This window comes from Nylanderia fulva, unplaced genomic scaffold (assembly GCF_048542155.1).
Source record: "Nylanderia fulva isolate GAGA-0341 unplaced genomic scaffold, ASM4854215v1 Scaffold4, whole genome shotgun sequence".
Taxonomy (NCBI): domain Eukaryota; kingdom Metazoa; phylum Arthropoda; class Insecta; order Hymenoptera; family Formicidae; genus Nylanderia; species Nylanderia fulva.
This window is the reverse complement of record NW_028190476.1, coordinates 6,852,624-6,875,608: the sequence shown is the minus strand read 5'-3', so window position 1 is coordinate 6,875,608 and position 22,985 is coordinate 6,852,624. Positions and strand designations below refer to the sequence as shown.

Here is a 22,985-nt window from a genome sequence, read left to right as displayed (position 1 = left end):
GAAAAAAAGTATTGAATTTCAATAAATATTTATTTCAATGCTGCAATAATAAATGATTTATTTGAAACTGACAAATATTGATTTGATGTGAAAAATATTTATTTCCTATAAAAAAATAATTTTTAAAACAAATAAATAGTTATTTGTTTCAAATAAATGACTTATTAAGCAGTATTGAAATAAATATTTATTAAATATTTATTAAATTCAAATTTTATTAAAACTGAATACCTGAAATTAACAAATTAAAAAATTTCTTTGTTCCAATTTTGATTTTATAATGAAAAGAATATATATTGAATAGCAGATAATTCGCGTAAAAACATTAATTACTTAAAAAGAAAGGACTTAATTGCAAAATTTGACTCTGACAACTCATTGATTACAATTCTGAGTTTTTTAGATAAGGAATGAATTTTTTATCTATGCCGCAAATAAAAGACTGCGTAATTTTTATGAAAAACAAATATTAAGAGGATCCTAAATTCCGTCCTATTTTAATGTAAAACATTTTTACGCACTCTTTTCTTTTTATTGATTGAATAGAATAATAAATGCTTTTTCATGACTACAAAAACAAAAATAAAAAAATTAATAATAAATACGTCTCTGTGCAAAGGTTTTAATTTTTAACGAAATTTTTTTAACCTAATCGATAGATTTCATATCGAAAATAAAATCATATACGCGTAAAGGAATGATGTAAATGAATAATTTTTTTGCGGCAAGGTTAAATTCTGCCAATTCTGTCAAAAGCTTTATAAGAATGTCGAAATTACCTGGGGGATACCGATAAAACTCGGAGTGTACTTTGCAAATTACCACTCGTTCGTGTCGTTAAAAGCTCTCGCTCGATAGTTGCCGCAATCTAATCTATTAACTAAATCTTATTTTGCGCGCGTTTATCGAAAACGATACAGGAGAATCGTCAACTTTGTTCGACTCGAAACTTTTTTTTTTTTTTTTTTTAAAAGCCCTCTTGCGAACTGTTACGTTTTTGGCTCTCCGCCGACCACTTGTGGAAGAAAATTGCAGTAATTTCGCACTCTCTTGCAGTTCGCTGAAATTTTTATGCTCATTAAAATGTGACCTTGACAGGGCGAGTGCGATAAATCCGAGTAATTTTGCAACGTAAAGAGAGAGAGAACGTCTGGCTCTAAAGTTTTTGTACAAATTAACTCTCCACTTTTCTTTGTACTATAATTTACGACACGTATTTCTCTTTACGAATTATTTAATTGTCGTAATTACATTGATATATGCAGAATAATATGGTAAATAAATGTGAAATATACAGTGTTGTGCTTAGATGATTTTAAAATTAGCTAGATAAAGATGAGATAAAAATATGTAAATTTATTTTACAATTAGATGAGATGAAGATAATTTTGTTTTAAATATACATAGATAAAAGATAACATTATATGGCGATTTCATCTAGATAATTTTTAAGACTGCTTATGTAAATTATAAAAAGTTATAAAAAATTTAAATTATAAAAGGGATATAAAAATATATATATCTATATATATTTTATTTATAAATTTTTATCGCTTACTGTTTAAGTTCTACTATTTAAATATTTTTATGTGCTATGATTCTAAACCAAAATTAGCTAGATAAAGATGAGATAAAAATATGTATAAGTTCATCTTAGATAAGATAAAGATGGTTTTGTTTTAAATATATCTAGATAAAAGATAAAATTATATGGCGATTTATCTAGATAATAATTTTTAAAACTGTTTATATAAACACAGTTATAAAAAAAATGTAAATTATAAAAAGGATATAAAAATATATGTATTTATATTTTTACTTATAAATTTTTATCGCTTACTGCTTAAGTGCTATTATTTAAGTATTTTTATGTGCTATAATTCTAAATAAAAATTATCTAGATATTTGTATAATTTTATTTAGATAATTATCTATATAATTTTATTCAGATAATTATCTATATAATTTTATTTAGGTAATAGCAAACACTGGAAATATATATCATGTCCATATAATTATTAAGCCTTATGAATCCAAGCTCGTGACAAATCTGATAAAAATAAAAATGCAAGACATAAATTCTAATATATATATTTCGTCAAAATATTGACAAGAGAAATTAGGAATAATTGCGAGAATTCGCTTTTTTTGCATACGTAAACATATTATTATCGTAATATTCTCATTGAATCTGGTACAAGCTATTTTATATTATGTATAATTACGAGAATTATGCGATGTATCTCTATTTCTGCACACTCGAAATTGCATAATTTCGTTATCTAAATGGGATTAAAAATTTATAGTGGATAATTATCGATTGTGTTCAACATTCTCTCCCCGATGATTATTAACGACCACGTAAATATCAATGGACCAACATATAGCAGCGTTTAACTGTTATTAATATTCCATTTATACTAGGTTTGAATTCCATCGAGTTTTTTATGCATTTTTAATTGTGTCAGTTTTAATTACTGTCAGTTGCTCATTCGGTATAATTCCGATATTAAGCTTCGTCCATGTCAGTTCAATGTTAAATATTTATATAATTAACAGACGCTTGCATCTACATGATGAGAGAAAGCAAGAAAGAGGAAGGGAATTACTTTAATTTCAGTTCAATTTAATTAGGTATATACGCGGAATATTAAATTTTTCTACAAATATTTTTAAGAATATGTTAATTACTTATAGGCGATTCAGGGAATCCTTATTAATACAATCCGCTTATTTTACTGCACGTTTTTAATCCGAATTATATTTAGATCGTCGAAAAATGAACAATTTTGTTGAGGAAAAAATTATTAATCTCTATATTTTAAAATACTTGTATATTTAATTCCGCGTATATACAGGGTGTTCGGATTATTAAATTATCGTCTGTACTTCTAGAGTGAATTAAACCGAGAAAGAAAGTTCGTTTTGCGATATCAATAATTAAGGAGAAATTAATTAGAAAAGATCGGCCAATTTTCATCCCATTCCTACGCGATTGCTATAGGTGCAATACATAATTAATTTTCATTATTGCTTGCCGAGAGTTTATAAATTTTTACGCATTTTGCGCAATATTTTTAACACGACAGTGAGCTTCAATTAATATTTTTAATCAGTGTTTGCTGTTATCTAAATAAAATTATTTAGATAATCATCTAGATGAAACTTTGGCGTTATCTTTATATAGATAATAAAAATATGTATTATCTATATATATATATATATATAGATAATACATATTTTTATTATCTATATAAAGATAACGCCAAAGTTTGATCTAGATGATCATCTAAATAATTAAAATGCGTAAAAATTTATAAACTCTCGGCAAACAATAATGAAAATTAATTATGTATTGCACCTATAGCAATCGCGTAAGAATGGGATGAAAATTGGCCGATCTTTTCTAATTAATTTCTCCTTAATTATTGATATCGCAAAACGAACTTTCTTCCTTACGTGGTCGTTAATAATCATCGGGGAGAGAATGTTGAACACAATCGATAATTATCCACTATATATTTTTGATCCCATTTAAATAACGAAATTATGCAATTTCGAGTGTGCAGAAATAGAGATATATCGCATAATAAAAATATGTATTATCTATATATTTATAATACATATTTTTATTATCTATATAAAGATAACGCCAAAGTTTCATCTAGATGATCATCTAAATAATTTTATATATATAATAATTAAGATAATAATTTAAGGTAATAATTTTTAAACTGCTTATGTAAATTATAAAGTTATAAAAATGTAAATTATAAAAGGGATATGAAAATATATGTATTCTTAAGTTCTACTATTTAAGTATTTTTATGAGTTATGATTCTAAACTAAAATTATCTGAAAATTATTCTAGATAATTTCGTAAAGGTAATACTTTTTTCATCTAAGATATTGTATATATATATATATATATATATATATATATATATATATATATAATTTCATCTTTTACCTAGATATATTTCAAACAAAATCATCTTTATCTTTTATAACTGTGTTTATATAAGCAAACATTATTATCTAAAAAATATCTATTATTTTAATATCTATTATTCTATCTATGAAAATATCTATTATCTTAAAAATTATTCTCTAGAAAATTATCTAGAAGAATCGCCATATAATTTCATCTTTTATCTAGATATATTTCAAACAAAATCATCTTTATCTTATCCAAAATAAAAATTTACATATTTTTATCTCATCTTTAAGCACAACACTGTTTATTACACAATATAAATATATATATATATATATATATATATATATATATATGTCTATTATATAAATTGGATTAACTTAGATTTTATTTTATTGCGCGTAATTTGACTAAAATTGTTCGGAACTGCGTGACGTTGTAATTTCATCAAGTATTTTATTTATCACACGTACTCTCCGATCATGTAAAATGTAAAAGTAAGCCCCGGCGCTACAATTCCTGCAGTTTTATGAAATCTGGGTTCGGCTAATAGCAATTCCGTGTTTCGTCCTGTTTTCTCACTGCTTCGCCGGATATCTCTAGGTTACCTCGTATCCATCCCCGGACTACTCGTTCGTGCCAAGGGGATTACACAAAGGAGCTCGTCCCCGCGTAAAGGACGACCTGCTGAATATTGGGTGTTCGATAGCTTCGATTGATCGCTAAGCGATTCGACGCCCCGTTATTCGCAAGCTCGTTATTCGGCTCCCACAGGAACGATGTAAATCAAACGCATATATACATACATCCGAATGTCATTCGGGACAGATAATTATCGACTGATTATAGACGAAATATTATTTCAGGCTGTCCAGACTCGATGAAAAAAATTCCCTGACTTTTTTAGATCTTCCAAGACCAGAAATTCATTTTTTCAAAAATATTGCATAAAAACATTTTAATTATTATATTTAATTATTGTATTATTTTTTCCAAATATATAATTTGCATCCCACACAGCACAAAATATTATGAATCTTTTCAAAAAATATTTCTAAATATTTCTATAAAATATTGCATAGGAATATTTTAAAATTATTTAAAAATTTTTTGTGATTTTTTAGAATATTTTTAAAAACTTAAAAATATTTTGAAATATTAATTTAAATCTATATTTAAAAATATTTTTGAAAATATTTTTTAAACATGAAAAAACAGACATAGAAACATTTTTAAAATATTTTCGAGAATTAATTTATCTTCTAAGAAATAGGTATTTTTAAAAGATTTTAAAAATATTTTGTGCTGTATGGGATATATCTATATGATAAATCAATTAAATGTTAAATCATGAAATCCTTGAGATATTTTTGTCAACAATGAAAAGATTCGGAAGTTAAAAAAACAAAAATTTAAATCAATTATACAATCTGCATTATGTACGATAATCGAAACAAACATGTCACTATAAACTATTTAAATAATCACCTTTTTTATTCATATTAATTTTATTTATATCAAATTTTTTAGTTTTGTCTCTATCTACGTCATTTCTTATAATTTTTTAGATGCTGAATACAAATCTGGTTTTCAAATTATTCCATCACGCGTCACAATTTTGAGAAATTTTTTATAATATATATATATAATAAATTTATAATTTAATTAATTTTTAATTTTTAATTTTCAATATAAATTAAAAGTGTAAGACAGGCAAGAAGAGTCAAATCGCGGATGACAGTGCGTATAATATATATAGATATAATTTAATTTTTAATTTAATTAGAGTTGCAAAAAAGAGCTTTTTTCGCGAACTTTATTATATTATAGCTACAATATGTGCTAGAGAAGTTTTATTGCGATCAAAATAAAGTATATTGTTAGGACTTTTAACCCTCAAAAGAATTTTTGATAGTCGATTATTATTAATAAGATTAGTCTCGTTCCAGTGTTCGAAAAAGTTTTTTATTATAATTACCGAAAGATATAAATAAACAATAATTATTCGCGTCTTTGAGAAATACTTTTCGTTGAAGAAAAGAAAAGAGTAAAACATGAATTAAATGTAATAATCAAGTTTCAGAAATGTAATAAAAAATCAGCTTCTCTTTCTCTTTTTAAAATATATATTCTATTTTTTATATGTGAACATTTTTATATATGTAAAGTTTAATTTATATTCTGTAGAAATATTTTTTTGCGAATTTAAATCGCTAATTTACGCTTTATAAGATTTATTTTATTCGCGTTTTACAATTGCTATGAAGATAGTTCGGAATTCAAATGTACAAAATGAATAATATTTAATAAATAAAAAAAAATAATAATTTGCGCACTGTTTACTACGTTTAATTAGCCCGCTTCAATACTAAAAGCCTTCTATACTTCAATTTTTATTTTGTATTTTTTCTCTGAATATTTTAATATCTGACATTCTTATGCAATATTACAATTGGTATAAAGAAGGATAAAGTAAAATAAGAAATAATTCCTAACGTCACTCTGAAATGAAAAAGAATCGATAAAACTAATTTTGGTTGCGAGAGAAAGAGAGAGAGAACGCGAGTTTAAAATATTACCGGCGCAAATTAATTAAGGCTTCAACGGGAGATAAAGCTGACGAGATAAAGAAGACTATTTCTTACAGCAGGAGAAAAGAGATAAGACGGACACGCAAAGGGGTGAAATAAAATGCGGCAGCTAAAATCTCACGACGATGCGAGCGATTATGTAACGCGGCGTTGGAGCTTTTTGTTCCACGTTATTTTGAATGTAATTCCATCGACTTGGCGTGATTGTCGCGCGCATGATCGTGGGATTATGCTAATTGACAAATTAATTTTACAGAATTACTCGGTGACATTTATGTCGCGTAATACAGAATGTAAGAGCGCGCCGCGAGAAAATGACAACAACAGGCAGGCTGATGTAATGAAATGTCAGAAACCAGCGATACCTTCGTCAGCAATGCGGAACAATTCCCAATTGCAATTAAAGTTAGTCTGATTATCGTCTTGTTAACGAGTGCCACAGAATCTTGTAACTCGACTCACGACCACCATGAAAAGCCTGGACTTATTGTTAATATATTTATTGATATTAATCTTGGAATTTATATTTATTAATATTAATCTTGGAATTTATATTTATTAATATTAATCTTGGAATTTATATTTAGTAATATTAATCTTGGAATTTATATTTAGTAATATTAATCTTGGAATTTATATTTAGTAATATTAATCTTGGAATTTATATTTATTAATATTAATCTTGGAATTTATATTTATTAATATTAATCTTGGAATTTATATTTAGTAATATTAATCTTGGAATTTATATTTAGTAATATTAATTTTGGAATTTATATTTATTAATATTAATCTTGGAATTTATATTTATTAATATTAATCTTGTAATTTATATTTAGTATTATTAATTTTGTATTTTATATTTATTAATATTAATCTTGGAATTTATATTTATTAATATTTATATTAGAATTTAATTGTGGGAGCTAAAAATATAAACTTTATTCTCGAAAAAAGATTTATAAAATCATTATTTTAAAATACACATGCAACGAAAAATTTTGCTTATATGTATATAGCAATTTGAATAAAATATTTTAAAAGAAATGTCAAATATATTCATCTCTTCATTAAAAAAAAATATAGGTATTTATAACATATTTATAGAACATATTTATTTCATGATTACCTTTTTTAAAAATATCTCCTACATATTAAATCTTCAAGAATATATTTTTTATCACACAGATGGTACGAATAATGAAGCGTAGAATATTCAAAAATTTAAAAGATGATATTATCCAAGGTAATTCTTAAGTATCGCTGATAAAAGCACTAATGCTCTCATTTGCATCGTCAATTGTCTAGTAATTTACTGAGATCGACTTAATAATAGACAAAAAAAAATGTTAATCACCGTAATAGCTTCTCTTGAGAGGAATAAATCTGATCCGCGACACAGATACGACCTCTATAAATCCTTAGAAATTACGGTAAACGTTTTCTACGACGTCTTTGAACTTTCTTTTATCGTCGAACTAAGAAAGAAATTCACCGACACGGAACGCAAAAATAATTGCGCGTATTTAGTTCAATACTGTCAAATAAATCATTTATTTGGAACAAATAAATATTTTTCATATCAAATGAATATTATTAGGTTTTTATAAACGATTTATTTGACAGTATTGAAATAAATACTTATAAGAATTAATTAAATTCTTTTTTCACACATATTTATTATTATTTATTATTAGCCTGCCTGTCCATAACTTATATTACTTGAATCTTGAATATGCATTTAAATGCATAAATATTGATGGCCCATTGAAAGATTATTAATTGCACATTATATCGCGTTTTATGCCGTTCAATTCGGTTTCATTGCGAATTCAACGAATGACACAGAATTTCCATTTAGAATATGGAATCACAGTTCGGATAATGTCCGGGCCACTTCGTCGAGAGATCGCAAAATTCCCAGGCAGCCGAAAGTATTTCAATAGCACAAAGGGTCGGACTTTTCTGTATCGATACCATTTCACTGGTAGCAGAGAGCTTTTCTCTCGAGTTCTCGAATCTCACTTGGATTTCGAAGTAACTCGATTGTCTCGCGTTATTTTGGTAAAATAACATCGCCATTAAGAGTAACAAAATTAAAAAAAAAAGGTATCTAATTAGTAACTTGTGTTGTAATTTTTTTATGTACCAGATAACTAGAATCTCTCAATTTCTCAATTTTATATTAACTTTTAATACTTTAGAACTTGTCAAAAATTCATTTTTCCTAATATTAGTATTATTTTTCCTAATATTAATTTTATTTTTCATATTTGTTTTATTTTTCCTAATATTAATTTTATTTTTCCTAATATTAGTATTATTTTTCCTCAGATTAGTTTCAGTTTTCTTAATATTAGTTTTTAAAATTAGTTAATTGAAAAAAGAGAAGTCACTGCAGTAATTCCCTTCCAGAAAATAAAAAAAAATTTTTAGTGCTGTGCATTGAAGCATTTAAATAATTATAAAGATTTTTTTACATATATAATATATACTCAGTTTAATTTTATTTATTCAAAAGTGTTATTATATTGTATTCAAATCAGATATTTCACAATGAAGATTTAGTTTGCGATTGCAAGATAGTCGCGATTGCAGAAAATTGAAATTGGATAAAATTTAAAACTTCTTCAATTTGCCTTTTTTCAATTTCTCTCAAATGTGTGATATATAATTTATTCTGTAAATATAAATTTAATTTTTAATAACGCTTTTAGAGTATTACAATAATATAATTTAAAAATAAAATTTTCTCTGAAAATTTTTATTAAAAAAATTTTTTTTCATTTCATATTTTTTAAATAGATAGAATAAATAATTTGTTTATTTTATAATGTATAAATAAGTTTGAGAATTTAATTCGAATTATAAACTAAACGAATAGTATTTTCTAATTTAAATATTCTTATAGCAACACAATGCTGTATATCTTATATTTCAAACATTATTTTGATTATATTTTGAATATTATGTGTAATCTGCATCAATGAATTATTTTAGGAAGCTCAATAAAAGGTATATATAATTATAGAGAGAGACACAAAACATTTTAATAGTCACATCAAATTCATCGATAGCATAAATATTAAGTACATCAAGTCAAATTTAAAACACTTATTTCCATTCGCTCTTTAAATAAATAACTGTATATAAATGTATCGTATAAATTCGACAGATGTAAAAAGAGACAAATTAATCAAATTTTAGACATAGGCAAAACTTAATTAAAAATAATACGTGAACTTGATTGTTTGGAAAATAATGAACAAAATTAATTTGTTGTCAGTTGCTAAAATTAATCTAACTTTTTATCATTTATCATAAAATAATATAATCAGCAAGTGTACATAATTTTAATTCCCGAAATTTATTATGAACATAATTTTAATTCTCGAATTTTTATTATGAACATAATTTGAATTCGCCGACTTTCTATTATGCATATAATTTTAATTTTTAATTTTTTATTATATACATAATTTTAATTTTTAAAGAATTTCTATTATGCACATATTTTTAATTTTTTATTTTTCATTATATACATAATTTTAATTCTTGAATTTCTATTATGCAGATAATTTTAATTTTTGAATAATTTCTATTATGCACATAATTTTAATTTTTTATTTTTTATTATATACATAATTTTAATTCTTGAATAATTTCTATTATGCACATAATTTTAATTTTTCATTTTTTATTATATATATAATTTTAGATTTTGAATTTCTATTATGCAGATAATTTTAATTCTTGAATTTCTATTATGCACATAATTTTAATTTGCTGTCCAAATTTCTATTATGTAAATAATTGAAATTGTACATAATAGAAATTCGGTCAATTAATATATTATGTACATAATAGAATTTTGGTAAATTAAAATTATAAATATATAATAGAAAAACAAAAATTAAAATTATGATAACCTGAAAATCATGATAATCGTGGGACAATATATTAATATTTATCACATATTAATATCTACAAATAAAAAATATTAATATCTACAACAATAAAATATAAAATATGTTCGATTAATTTTACTATGTACATATTAATATTTTTATTGTGATAAATATTAATCAGAGAAACTCTTATAAAATTCTTCCAATACCATATTGTCTCATGATTACTATAATTTTTAGGGTAAGACAATTTTAAGAGAAAATTCTCTCTGTTTATATATTACAAATACAAGATTAGCCCACTGAAAAAATTATTAAATTAATAAATATTTATTTCAATATTGCCTAATAAATTATTTATTTCAAACAAATTTATCTGTCTTGAAAAGGGTTTCTAATATCAAATATTTTTCACATCAAATCAATATTACTAAAAGTTTTAAATAAATGATTCATAAATATTTATTCAAACTCGATAATTTTTTTTAGTGTAAAAAAGTAATTAATGTAATACAGAATGACACTTCAACAGTAAATAATATTTAATTTTTTATTCAAGAAATTTAATATATTAAAAAAAAATTACTTTCAATACATAGGTACGATTTAATCAATATTGTATATGATATTAATAACTGATTAATTATAATATTATATTTTATTTTTTAATTTTTTTATTTTATATTATTTAAAAATTTTTTTATTTAATATTTATTTCATAATATTATATTTTTCGTATTTAATAATTTTTTTCGGTGCAGGAGACAAAAATATTCTCCCACGAGTCTGATATTCCTGACCGCTCATCGTGCAATTCTTATTTGACACTCGTGCTCAAGTATTGAAAGATATATCCATGGGTCCCGTAGGAGGCATATAAAAGAAACGGGGACATTTATATTTCTTTTGTCTTAGGGATTGTGTTAGCTCGGATGAAGGCGATACGAAGACGTGAGAGTTTTGTTTTATTCTCGGCGACTCGTCGCGCTAGGATAAAACGGAATCCCGCGTATAAAGAGGGAATTTTCTCACTCGTTATGTCGAACTTTTCGTACATTCCTTTGTTTTCATGCCGAAAGTATCCTCAGCCTTCTCTCTCTTTCCTTCTTGTTTCTTGTTTTCTCTTTCTCAAACAAATGCGTGCAAATATTTCATATTGCATACAAAGTAAGTCTTGAAATGATATTTTTTTCTTTTTATAAAAGAGATTGGTGATTTATTAAAGAAATATTAAAAAATAAGAAAAGTTGAACATTTCAAGAACGTAAAAGATAAAAGAAGTTTTAATTTTCCAGATAATTTGAAACAAACTTGACATATTTTAAAGAAAAAGTTAATTACTAAGAGAGAAAGAGAGAAGGAGAGATTAACTTTAGATATTCGTATAAAATTATACATTTTATATATATATATATATATATATATATATATAAAATATATATTATACATGCATATTGTATAAAGAGAGAAATAGAATACAGAGATTTCAGTGAAGAGTTTCATTTGAGATTCTCGCAATTCGGAGAATAAAATTAAAGCTTTTTTTTAAATAAAATATAATATGCCAGTAATAACGTTCGTCAAAGGATATAAATAGAGAGAAGTAATGATATAAGAGATATGCATGTTTCACGTTACAAATTAAAATCTCCACCCAATATTCATATCAAAATTTTAAATCAAGAGAAAGAGCTTTTAATATCTCACTGAAAAATTATCATAATCAGGGATGTGCAATATTTGAAATAAATTTAAAATGCAAAGTTATTTTACTATAAATTTATTTTAAAACGTATTTTGTATTTTGAATATATGTTTTCAAACAATTATTTTATATTAACATTTAAATGGTTTTTTATTGTCCATTTTATATTTCAATCGCATTTTTCTTGAAAACTAACAATTAATTGAAATATCATAATAATATGTATGTATAACAATGAAAATATTATTTATAATAATCGACATTTTTTTATAATTCTACCTGTAAATACATTTATATAACTTTTTGTTTATATTAAAAATATATGAAGTTTATAAAAGTTTAAAAAGTTTCTAAAAATGTAATATAAAAATAAGAATTTAAATATATATATAACTGAAATTCGAAAAAATCATTTTCTTCAAAACAACCATTTTTAAAATGCCTGTTTTTTTATTTCCCATTTTAAATGGGTGTCTAAGAAGCATTATATTTACAAGTGGAAAGCTTCCGACTACTTTGCACCTTTTATTTCAAACGGATCTGGACATCCACGTTCTACATCCCTGATCAGAAATGAGAATAAGGTACAGAAAGCTTCACTTACCTGAGATCGCGAAAGTTTGTGTCTGGCACGATTGGGGTGTACAATCTCGACTTGGGGTGTCGCGCCCGGTGCGAGAAATCGAATTCGATTGCACTCGACGCTGAGAGGGTGGTGTTGCAGCTGATGGGGTTGCTGATGGTGGTGCAGATGATGGGGTTGCTGCTGCGAGGAATCGCTCTCCAGATGATGCTCCCCCGTGTCCAACATGCTGCTGCTGAGGGCATCCAGCTGGGTAAGCGATCTCGAACGCACCTGGAACAATCAAGTCATTTGCTTCATTAGTAAAAAGGACTTGGAACAAAAAAGTCTAATAAAAAATTATAAAAATAGAGAAATTAATAATAAATTACAATAATAAATTAATTAAATGTTTTATAATAAAATATGTTATTTTATATGATGTCAAATAAAAAATAATAAAAGTAAAGAAATTAATAATAAATTAAATGATAATCCTTAACAGTCGCCAGTAATAAATATGAAAATCTCTCCTCCAATTTTAAAGTCGACCAGACTTGCAATAATTTATTTAAAAAATTAGTTAAATTACAACGTTTCGGCTGTCATTGCAGCCCTTTTCAAGTAATCAGATTAATACAATAAATCAAATTTACAGCAAACCCCCGACAAAATTAACCATTGTTTTGTTGAACAATGTATAACAGACTGAAGTGAGCACGAAAAAATAGATGTTGACTGTTAGCAGAAAACTTAGTCACTGAAGTGCCAGTGACTAAGTTTTCTGCTAACAGTCAACATCTATTTTTTCGTGCTCACTTCTGTCAGTTATACATTGTTCAACAAAACAATGGTTAATTTTGTCGGGGGTTTGCTGTAAATTTGATTTATTGTATTAATCTGATTACTTGAAAAGGGCTGCAATGACAGCCGAAACGTTGTAATTTAACTAATTTTTTAAATAAATTATTGCCAGTCTGGTCGACTTTAAAATTGGAGGAGAGATTTTAATAATAAATTACAATAATAAATTAATTAATAATTATTATCAATTAATAATATATATATATATAAGAATTTGCTAAAATCTTAAATTTCAACAATATGGTCTTATTTCAATATTATATATATATTATGTCATCTGAAAAATATAATAAAATATGTTATTTTATATGAAATCAAATAAAAAATAATAAAAATATAGAAATTATTAATAATAAATAAATAAATAATAAATTAATTAATAATTATTATCAATTAATAATATATATATATATTATTAATTAATAATAAATTACAAGAATTTGCTAAATCTTAAATTTCAACAATATTATGGTCTTATTTCACTATTATACATATTGTCATCTGAAGAATATAATAAAATATGTTATTTTGTATGAAGAGAAATGATTTTTCATGCAACATTTTTCTTTTCCATTCGAGAAAAATTATTCTTGAATAAGAAGATAAATATTTTCCTTGGTTGAACTGTATAAAATGTTTTCGTTCAAGCAGATTTTTGCATGTATACGAGTATATAAGTTTTATTCGACACACTTTTTTCTGTGTAAGTATATTAAGAATTAATTTTTTCTCTCCTCTTTCTAACTAGGTAAATAAAAAAATGTATGCTATGATTTTATATCTGATTTTAAAGAACCAATATTATTTAAAGCCCTTTTCTGCGAGAACCGCGAGTATTTTTCTTTCGACTTGTCTAGTCAGCGAAATCTCACTGTTGCTGATACAAGCGAGATTTATATTTAAATTTCGCCGGAAAAAAGGAAGAGGAAGAAACAAACATTTTTCTCTCTCCAAAATTATAACCCTTGACGTCATCATCAATTCTCATAAAATTCTCTCTTTATTCTTTCATCGAGCGCGCAGAAATACAAGCGATTTTCCACAAATCGATGTTACACATTTCTCTCTCTCTCTCTGTCTCTCTCTCTCTCTATCTTTTCAATTACACTCGTTCAGGGATCAAATTGAACGTGTTTCGGGATTACGGGCGTAAATAATGCGATCAACGAGGACGCGCAGACGGCTTACGATAAAATAAATTTGTGGCCGAAATTGGAATCAAATATGTCGATTAGGACTCGTGATTTTAACCGATTAATCGATTATTTTACAATAAAATCGATTAATCGATTGTAACCGAAAAAAACGATTAATACTCGACTAAACGATTAATCAATTTTGATTAATCGATTAACCAATTTTGATTAATCGATTTAAAGATTAATCAATTTTAATCAATACATTTGATTCTAACTATTAATTGATTAATTCGATTACTGATTAAAATCGATTAATCGATTATAGTAAATTCAATTAATCGATCAATCAAATTGATCCTTAATATCGATACGTACGAGATGCGCATAAACTGTCTGACAATGAGAAAAGTCCTCTCTCTTGTAAGAGAAAGCGTGACACGTCGCTGGTCCGGTATTAACAAACTCGTGGAGCGAAAATATACGAGGCCGACTTCCTGGGAGATAAATCCTAGGTAAAACCTTGACAAAGCGGGTCACCGGACAATCGATTTATGCGCGGAATCGATCCCTCCCAGCATGTCGACGAGGCCGTTCGTTATCGCGATTTACTCGTTATGCTCTCTCCACTTTTTCTCTTCGTTTGTTACGATAATTTGCGCAATAAAGAAATTCTTCTCTCTCCCTCTCGGATAACAATAAAGTATACGTAAGGTACACAGAGGGAATTTTCTCTTAGAATTTACCCCGAAAATCAGGGTAATCCTGAGACAATATATGTATATGTGGTATTGGAAGAATTTTATAAGTTTCTCCGATTAAGAATATTTATTATAATAAAAAAATATTAATATGCGCACATAGTAAAATTAATTGAACATATTTTATATTTATTGCGCTAGATATTAATATTTTTTTCTCTTACAAAAATTCTTTTATCTATCATATTGTCGCCCGGATTATATCATGATTTTCAAGGTAAATTCAAAAAGAAAATTCTGTGTGTAATTGGATGACTACAAGGAAGTTTTCATCATTTAGCATGCAACGGTTTAACTTTGGTATGACGCTATGAAGGTCAAAAGCGCATATTAATTTTGTAACGAGAAACTAAGTCTCGTTGCCTAATTTAATATTAGGGAAGCAATTGCAAAAGCGGTTAAAATTAATTGAAAATGTTAATTATGATTAAATTATATGTATAATATGTATAGATTCTATAATGTAAATTTTAATAGTATGTACGATAATTCTTTTTAATTTTTAGATAATCGATCTTCAAGACAATCAAAGTTCAAAATATACAATATTGATTAAATCATACCTATATATTGATGAAAATAATATTTTTTAAATATATCAAACTTCTTGAATAAAAAATTAAATACTATTTGCTGTTAAGTCGTCATTCTGTGTTACATTGATTACTTTTTTATGCTGAAAAAAATGATCGAATTCGAATAAATATTTATAAATCATTTATTTGAAACTATGAGTAATATTGATTTGATGTAAAAAAATATTTACGATATTAAAAAAATATTTATGATATAAGAAAATCTTTTTCAAACCCGATAAATATTTATTTGTTTTGAATAAATAATTTAACAGAGTATTGAAATAAATATTGATTAATTTAATAATTTCTTTCGTGTAAAGTTTCATTCTTCAATGAATAATATAAATATGAACCACTCATTTTAAATAGTTTCAAGTAAATTTTTCTCTCCATATACATATAAGAGAGCGTATTCGCCCGCTCCACTTCGTAAACGAATAATGCGAAGTGCTTTCAGTCATACAAATGGTTCTTCAGAGAACTCTTACAACTTTTACGGTCTTCCCAAAAATAGTGCGAAATGCTAGACGCGAGTCATACGAAAATGCTTTTATAAATAATTCGCGCAATAATACGCGATTATTTACGAGGTGTGCTTCTTGTGTAGTCCTAAAACGTCATCCGCACATATAAACAATATTATAGACTTTTTAATAATAAATTATTTCGCGACAAACTGCTAAAAGTAACTCACGTCATCTTCTCATATTTTTTAAATAGAAAGATTACATAAACAATAATCTCAAATAAAAACCCTTAAATAATTCCTTACTAATCAAATATTAGGGTCATGCAATATATATCTTTAAAAATTTTCTTTTACTTTAACATTTCTAAATTTATTATAACTTCACGCGAAACTTTGAGAAGAGAAATTGTAACGTGCGCTATATATTTCTGAAAGATATAATTTCGTTATATCGATCGGAACTACTCGAAACTTTTTAAAAAGTTCTAATTCCTAAAATAAGATTTCTATTGCGTCGCGAGTAACGCAATAATTTTTTTCGATAGAGGCTAGTCAAAATGATTTTACGAGACATGATTATCCTAATTGATGGAGTGTATACGTATTTAAGACAATGGGAAAAATAAATTCGACGACTGTCGAGAATATCGATTTATATGGAAAAAATTATGTGAACATTTTTACATCTCTTTTTTGAGACTAAATTTAACTTTAATTTGAAATTTTGTAAGTTTCAATCACGTTTCATCATTATTGAAAAGCAGATTTTCTTAATACTACACCGAGAGAATATTATATGTACATAGTAAATTTTACATTCCATATACGTAGTAAAATTAATCGAACATAATTTTATATCTTACAGTAATATTTAAATATTAATTATAATCAGAGAAAGTCCTATAAAATTCTTCCAATACCATATTGTTCCACAATTTCAGAGTAAATTCAGAGAAAAAATTCTCTCCTTATATATAAGTCCCTCCTTTTTCTCTGGCTTTCTTAATTTTCTGACGACGTCCCGAAGTGGGCAAGAACGATGATCTATTTCGAAGGAAGCGAAGGGAAAAAAGAGGGAGGAAAAGAGCGAGAAGCCGCAGAATCTAAGAGAAAACTCAATTACGCCCTCGGCCTTATTGAGGGCGACACGATACTTTCCCGTCATCCGTACATACTTTGACGTACATACTTCCGTCGCCTTGTTTACCCATGATAGGTTCGCTCCGATAACCGATCCCTATATATACCTGTGTGTCTTGATGATGGTGTCGCTCAGTCTTATTTCACCCTCTTAGAGATAATTCGTAAGATCGCCATTTTGACATCGGACATCCGGGGAAAAATTTTTTTATATATATTTATATATAAACAATTGTATAATTATACATATAATCGTAAAATTATATGTGACATTTTTATACATAATTATATAAATTTATATATAAATTATAAGGGTTCAAATTATATATAAAACATATATATTTAAATACTTATTAATTATATATATATATATATAATTATATATAAAAACTTTTATTTATTTATGCATAATTTTGTGATGGTGTATATAATTTTATATATTTCTATATAATTTTATATTGTTATACATAAAAAATTTTTTCCCGGGCAGAAAATAAAGTCGCAAGATGAAAATTTTTTGCCAAGGAGGAATCAAGGTACTTAATAATACGCTTTAATCATATTGGAAAATATTGAAACTTTTTTTTTAGTTTTTTCAGCTTTCTATAGGACTTTCTTTCAAGGATGTCGCATTTGCAAGATATGTAACATGTTGTATCTCGCAAACATGTTCATGCATACAAATAAGATGTCGCGTATTGCTTTGTTTCGCGTGGCTTAAGGACTTTTCTTTATAAGAAAAGAAAATTAAAAGTGCCTAAGAAAAGTTTTCTGAACCATAATATGTGAATATGAATAACGAAGGGAAGGCTAGGGGGATGAATGTAAATTATACAATTGTTTTTAATCGAAAACATTCAATTCAATCACATATCTATATTATTCTTTAGTTCTTAATGTAGAAAATCTTTGAAAAAAATCATTAAATACAATTAAGAGGATACTGACCATATCTGTTTTACCGACTTTGAGTTCAAGGGTTTTTCTTTTTATTGGCTATGCAGATTGAAAAATCCTTCTCCACAATTAAATTGACAATAATGAACGAAGAGCGCTGTAATTTCGTATAAAAAAACAATAAAAGTTAAAAAATTACAGTTTTTTTATCGGCCTCTTGCATCAGCTCATAAGAATACTTATTTAATACAAAAGTTCTGCAGTTTATTTGTGCACAAAATATGGCACGCCCAATAGAGATGACATGAAAGAATTCATTATTATCAGTGCTTTCATTGTAGAGAATTTCACAATCTGTATATTCAATAAAAAGTAAACCTAACCTAACTTAAAGTCGGTAAAACAGAACTACGGCAGCATCCCCTTAATAAAAAATATACCCTACAATTTTTGAAAACAAAAGAAGCAACTTTTATATGATTTCATAAATGTTATATTCTACGGATTACAAAACAATATAAAATGTTTGAAAATTTAGCAGACCTTAATGTTTTTTTATACACTAACAATATTTCTTCAGTTATTTTCTCATTATTCACCCTATTTTATTATTATTAGGAAATCTTGAATAAAATAAACTATCATAAGTAAAATAACATGAAAGGGTTTACGAGTTAAAATTTACTCAACTCAAGATTTCCGAAACGTTCGACGTTGTTCGTTCAATTTACATAAATTTGTCGTATTTTTTGCTCTTTTTATTTCACGCATTATTTCTTATTTTCGAGCAATTTTTCGCGAGTTTCTGGAAATACCACGATTCCTCTGTCGCGCTTTCTGATTCTGACATTTTATAAATTTATCGTGACGTTCGAGACAAACGATATATCCGTGATTTTGGATATTTAATATTATCTTGCGGAATTTCTCCGCACGAGGGAAAACCGTAATGTATTATTTTACGAAAGAGGGTCGTGTGTGCGCAGAACGCGACATTAAATCACTTTGCATATAATGTTACTTCTCACCGATATCAACTCCTACCATTTATATTTCGTCTCGTATCGTGAATTCCCGACGTAAATCTGCGACGCGCGTCGATCTTTATTTCGTTCCACGTCGCGATGATATTTTTCCGTACATTTCGAAATGTATTTGAGACATATATACATATATGTATATATGTATATTATATACGCAAAGATATGCTATTATTTCGCGATCCGCTTCGCGAGACAACCTGAGGAATTGAATCCCAAATCCTCTGCGTGAAATAATCTCTGACATCTATGGATTTCTCTTTCATCGCAACAACGTCGGCTTCGTATTGGAATTCGTTTCTCGTTTTTTTCGTATTTTTGAGAGAGTGAACAAACTATTTGAAAATAATTTGCTGTGAAAAAAACATTTATTTGATATAAGAAAATCCATTCAAAACATAAATATTTATTTGTTTTAAATATAAAAATACTAAAATAACACAATAATAAAAAAATTAAATTTAAAAATAAATTAAAGAAGAATAATAATAAAAAGCAACAAATATTTTAATTGTACCCCACTCTGGACAAATTCCTGCGCTTTTAAGCAAACAACACTGTAAATAGCTGTGGGGAATTTTTTTAAGTAAAAATAATTTTTTAAGTAAAAATATTAGTTACATAGTACATGTGAAAAAATATTTATTTGATATGAGAACATCCTTTTCAAAACATAAATATTTATTTGTTTTATTAGTAAATAAAAGACTTATAAGAGAGTATTGAAATAAAATATTTATTAATTTAATAATTCTTTTCAGTGTATAACTAATATTTTTACTTAAAAAAATTAACACAGTATTGTTTGCTTAAAAGCGCAGAAGTTTTTCCAGAGTAGGGCACGATTAAAATATTTTTTGCTTCTTATTATTATTATTCTTCCTTAATTAATTTTTAATTTTAATTTTTTTATTATTTTATATATTTTAATATTTTTATATTAAATAAAATTTTAAATAAATTCCAGTGTTTATTCACAAGAAGAGCAAATGCTTAATTTTTTATTGATTCTTAAATGCTTAAAAGATATATATTTTCGCCTTATCAGAAAACACCCACGCATTTGTATCCATCATCTTATATATCAATTCATTTTATATCTCATTATATATACATTATATATAAATATATTCAGATATTCATTATATCAATTCTTCCTTAATTTATTTTTAAATTCAATTTTTTTATTATTTTGTCATTTTAATATTTTTATATTAAATAAAATTTCAAATAAATTTCAGTGTTTATTCACAAGGGGAGCGAATGCTTAATTTTTTATTGATTCTTAAATGCTTAAAAGATATATATTTTCGCCCTATCAGAAAACACCCACGCATTTGTATCCATCATCTTATATATCAATTCATTAAGTTCTAAGTTTTCATGTCAATTACAAGTGCATGATGCTATAGCTTGCAGATCGAAGCTTGCATTGTTCCATTTGGTCGATCGAAATTTTGATCAATTATAGCCCTTCCGCTAATCCATCTACGTCAAGTTTCTCGGTGGCCTCACATAAACAATAATATCGTGTAAGGTCGCAGCTGTGCTGCGCATTAAGGCCGGAATTGCTGATTCACTGCGATTCGATGGGCAATTAGTTATACAGTAAGTCGAATATGAGTTTCTATCGATTAGAGGGTGCAGCGAGAAATACTTTGGGGATGCAGCGCGTCTCGCAGTTCTCAGATCGTTAAACACTTCGAGTTTCAAACTTCAAGCGGTATATGTGAGTAAAACTTTCTGTGGCGAAAGAAGGACGGAAAAAAAATTAGCTACTACAGCTAAACTTTAGCTGTCCCTGTATTGCACATAAAATTTAATTATCATGTCTAAATTTTTTAGCTACGCTGAAAAAAAATTATTGAATATATAAATAATTTATTTGAAAGTAATAATAATGATTTAATGTGAAAAAATATTTATTGATATAAGAAAGTCCAACACAGATAAATATTTATTGATATAAGAAAGTCCAACACAAATAAATATTTATTTCAAAACAGATAAATTTCAGAAATATTTGTTTCAAAACAGATAAATATTTATTTGCTTTAAATAAATGATTTATCGACGGTATTGAAATAAAATATTTATCAATTTAATAATTTTTTTCAGTGTATAACTAATATTTTTTAGTTATAGAATTCTCCGTTTTAAGTATGATAAATAAATGTCAGGTTGTAATATGCACTATGTAAAAAAATATATAAAATTAAATAAAAAGTAAGGTTTTATAAATAATAAGCGTAAGATTACACGATAAATAATGAAATTGTATACATTTTCATTATTTATCGTATAATCTTACATTTATAATTTATGTAATTTTACATATTTTTATATAATATATTACATATTTTTTAAAGGACAGCTAAAATTTAGTTATAGTAATTTTTTTTCCGTGAGAGAGAGGATATTGATTTTTCACAGAAATGATTATATCTTTTAATACACGTGCTTAATAGATTCAGATTTCTTCAGAATGCACTGTAAAAAATATGTATAAAATTACAAAAATAATTAAGTGTAGAATTACACAATGCAATTTTACACTTAATTTTACTTATGTAATTTTACATTTTTATGTAATATATTACGTATTTTTTTACAGTATATAGAGTTGTTAGAGGAAGCAAATAAACACAGGTAGGCTAAAAATAACAAATTGTATAGCCTGCATTTTGTGATCCAATATGCATGCAAGATTCGGGGAATATAATTTTTACGAGACACAGTTATTTATATACACGCGACAGGCATTTCTAATTTCTCTCTCTTTACGGGATACTAAAAACAAAAAAAAACAAATATGTATACTCGAAATATATCACTGTGGTTATAATACCAAAATATCCATTTATTGGTGGCACGATATCAATGTCGTACAACAGATTTGTTTTCCTCTTCCCACGCGCCTGTTAAAATGCAAATGTGTCACAAGTTTCGTTCGCAAGGGTGGTTCATAAGGTTTGCTCTTAATATCTGAAATATTGGCAATAATGATCCCAGATATTAGTCGTAAACTGAGTGTATAACTCGGCGAACGTTAACCCAGAAAATAGCGCATTTAACGGAGTGGCTGAGAATGCTCGACCCGCTTAAATGCACCGTGTAAATTTAATATTGTGGCATTTTGCTACCCGGAACCTTCGAAGATAAGGTCGCGTCATTTTTTTTCTCTTCTTTCACTTTACGCGGTTTTGCGCGTCGCGCGAAACATCTTGCAGCAATCCTTGCTTCCGGCTCCTTTGTGCTCAGAAGATTACGCGGATTTCCAGACTGTCACGACAACGAACAGGCAACGCAATTTTCGTCGATCCCCCGTCTATAAACATGACAGACGTTAAATTGAATCTTCAGCTTGGCACGCGGCAAAGTCTGCGAAATCGAGATT

The 22,985-nt window shown here is 26.4% G+C and overlaps 1 protein-coding gene across 8 annotated transcripts in view; it reads right to left on the bottom strand.

The window, feature by feature from the left end:
• LOC114937813 (pleckstrin homology domain-containing family G member 5) overlaps positions 1 to 22,985 on the bottom strand; it is a 193,269-nt gene that overhangs the window by 43,526 nt on the left and 126,758 nt on the right. For all 8 annotated transcript variants that reach the window (XM_029311457.2, XM_029311451.2, XM_029311455.2 and 5 more), the window contains one exon: positions 12,746 to 12,997. In XM_029311457.2, the coding sequence (XP_029167290.1) occupies positions 12,746 to 12,997 (252 nt within the window). The remainder of the gene's footprint in view (positions 1 to 12,745; positions 12,998 to 22,985) is intronic.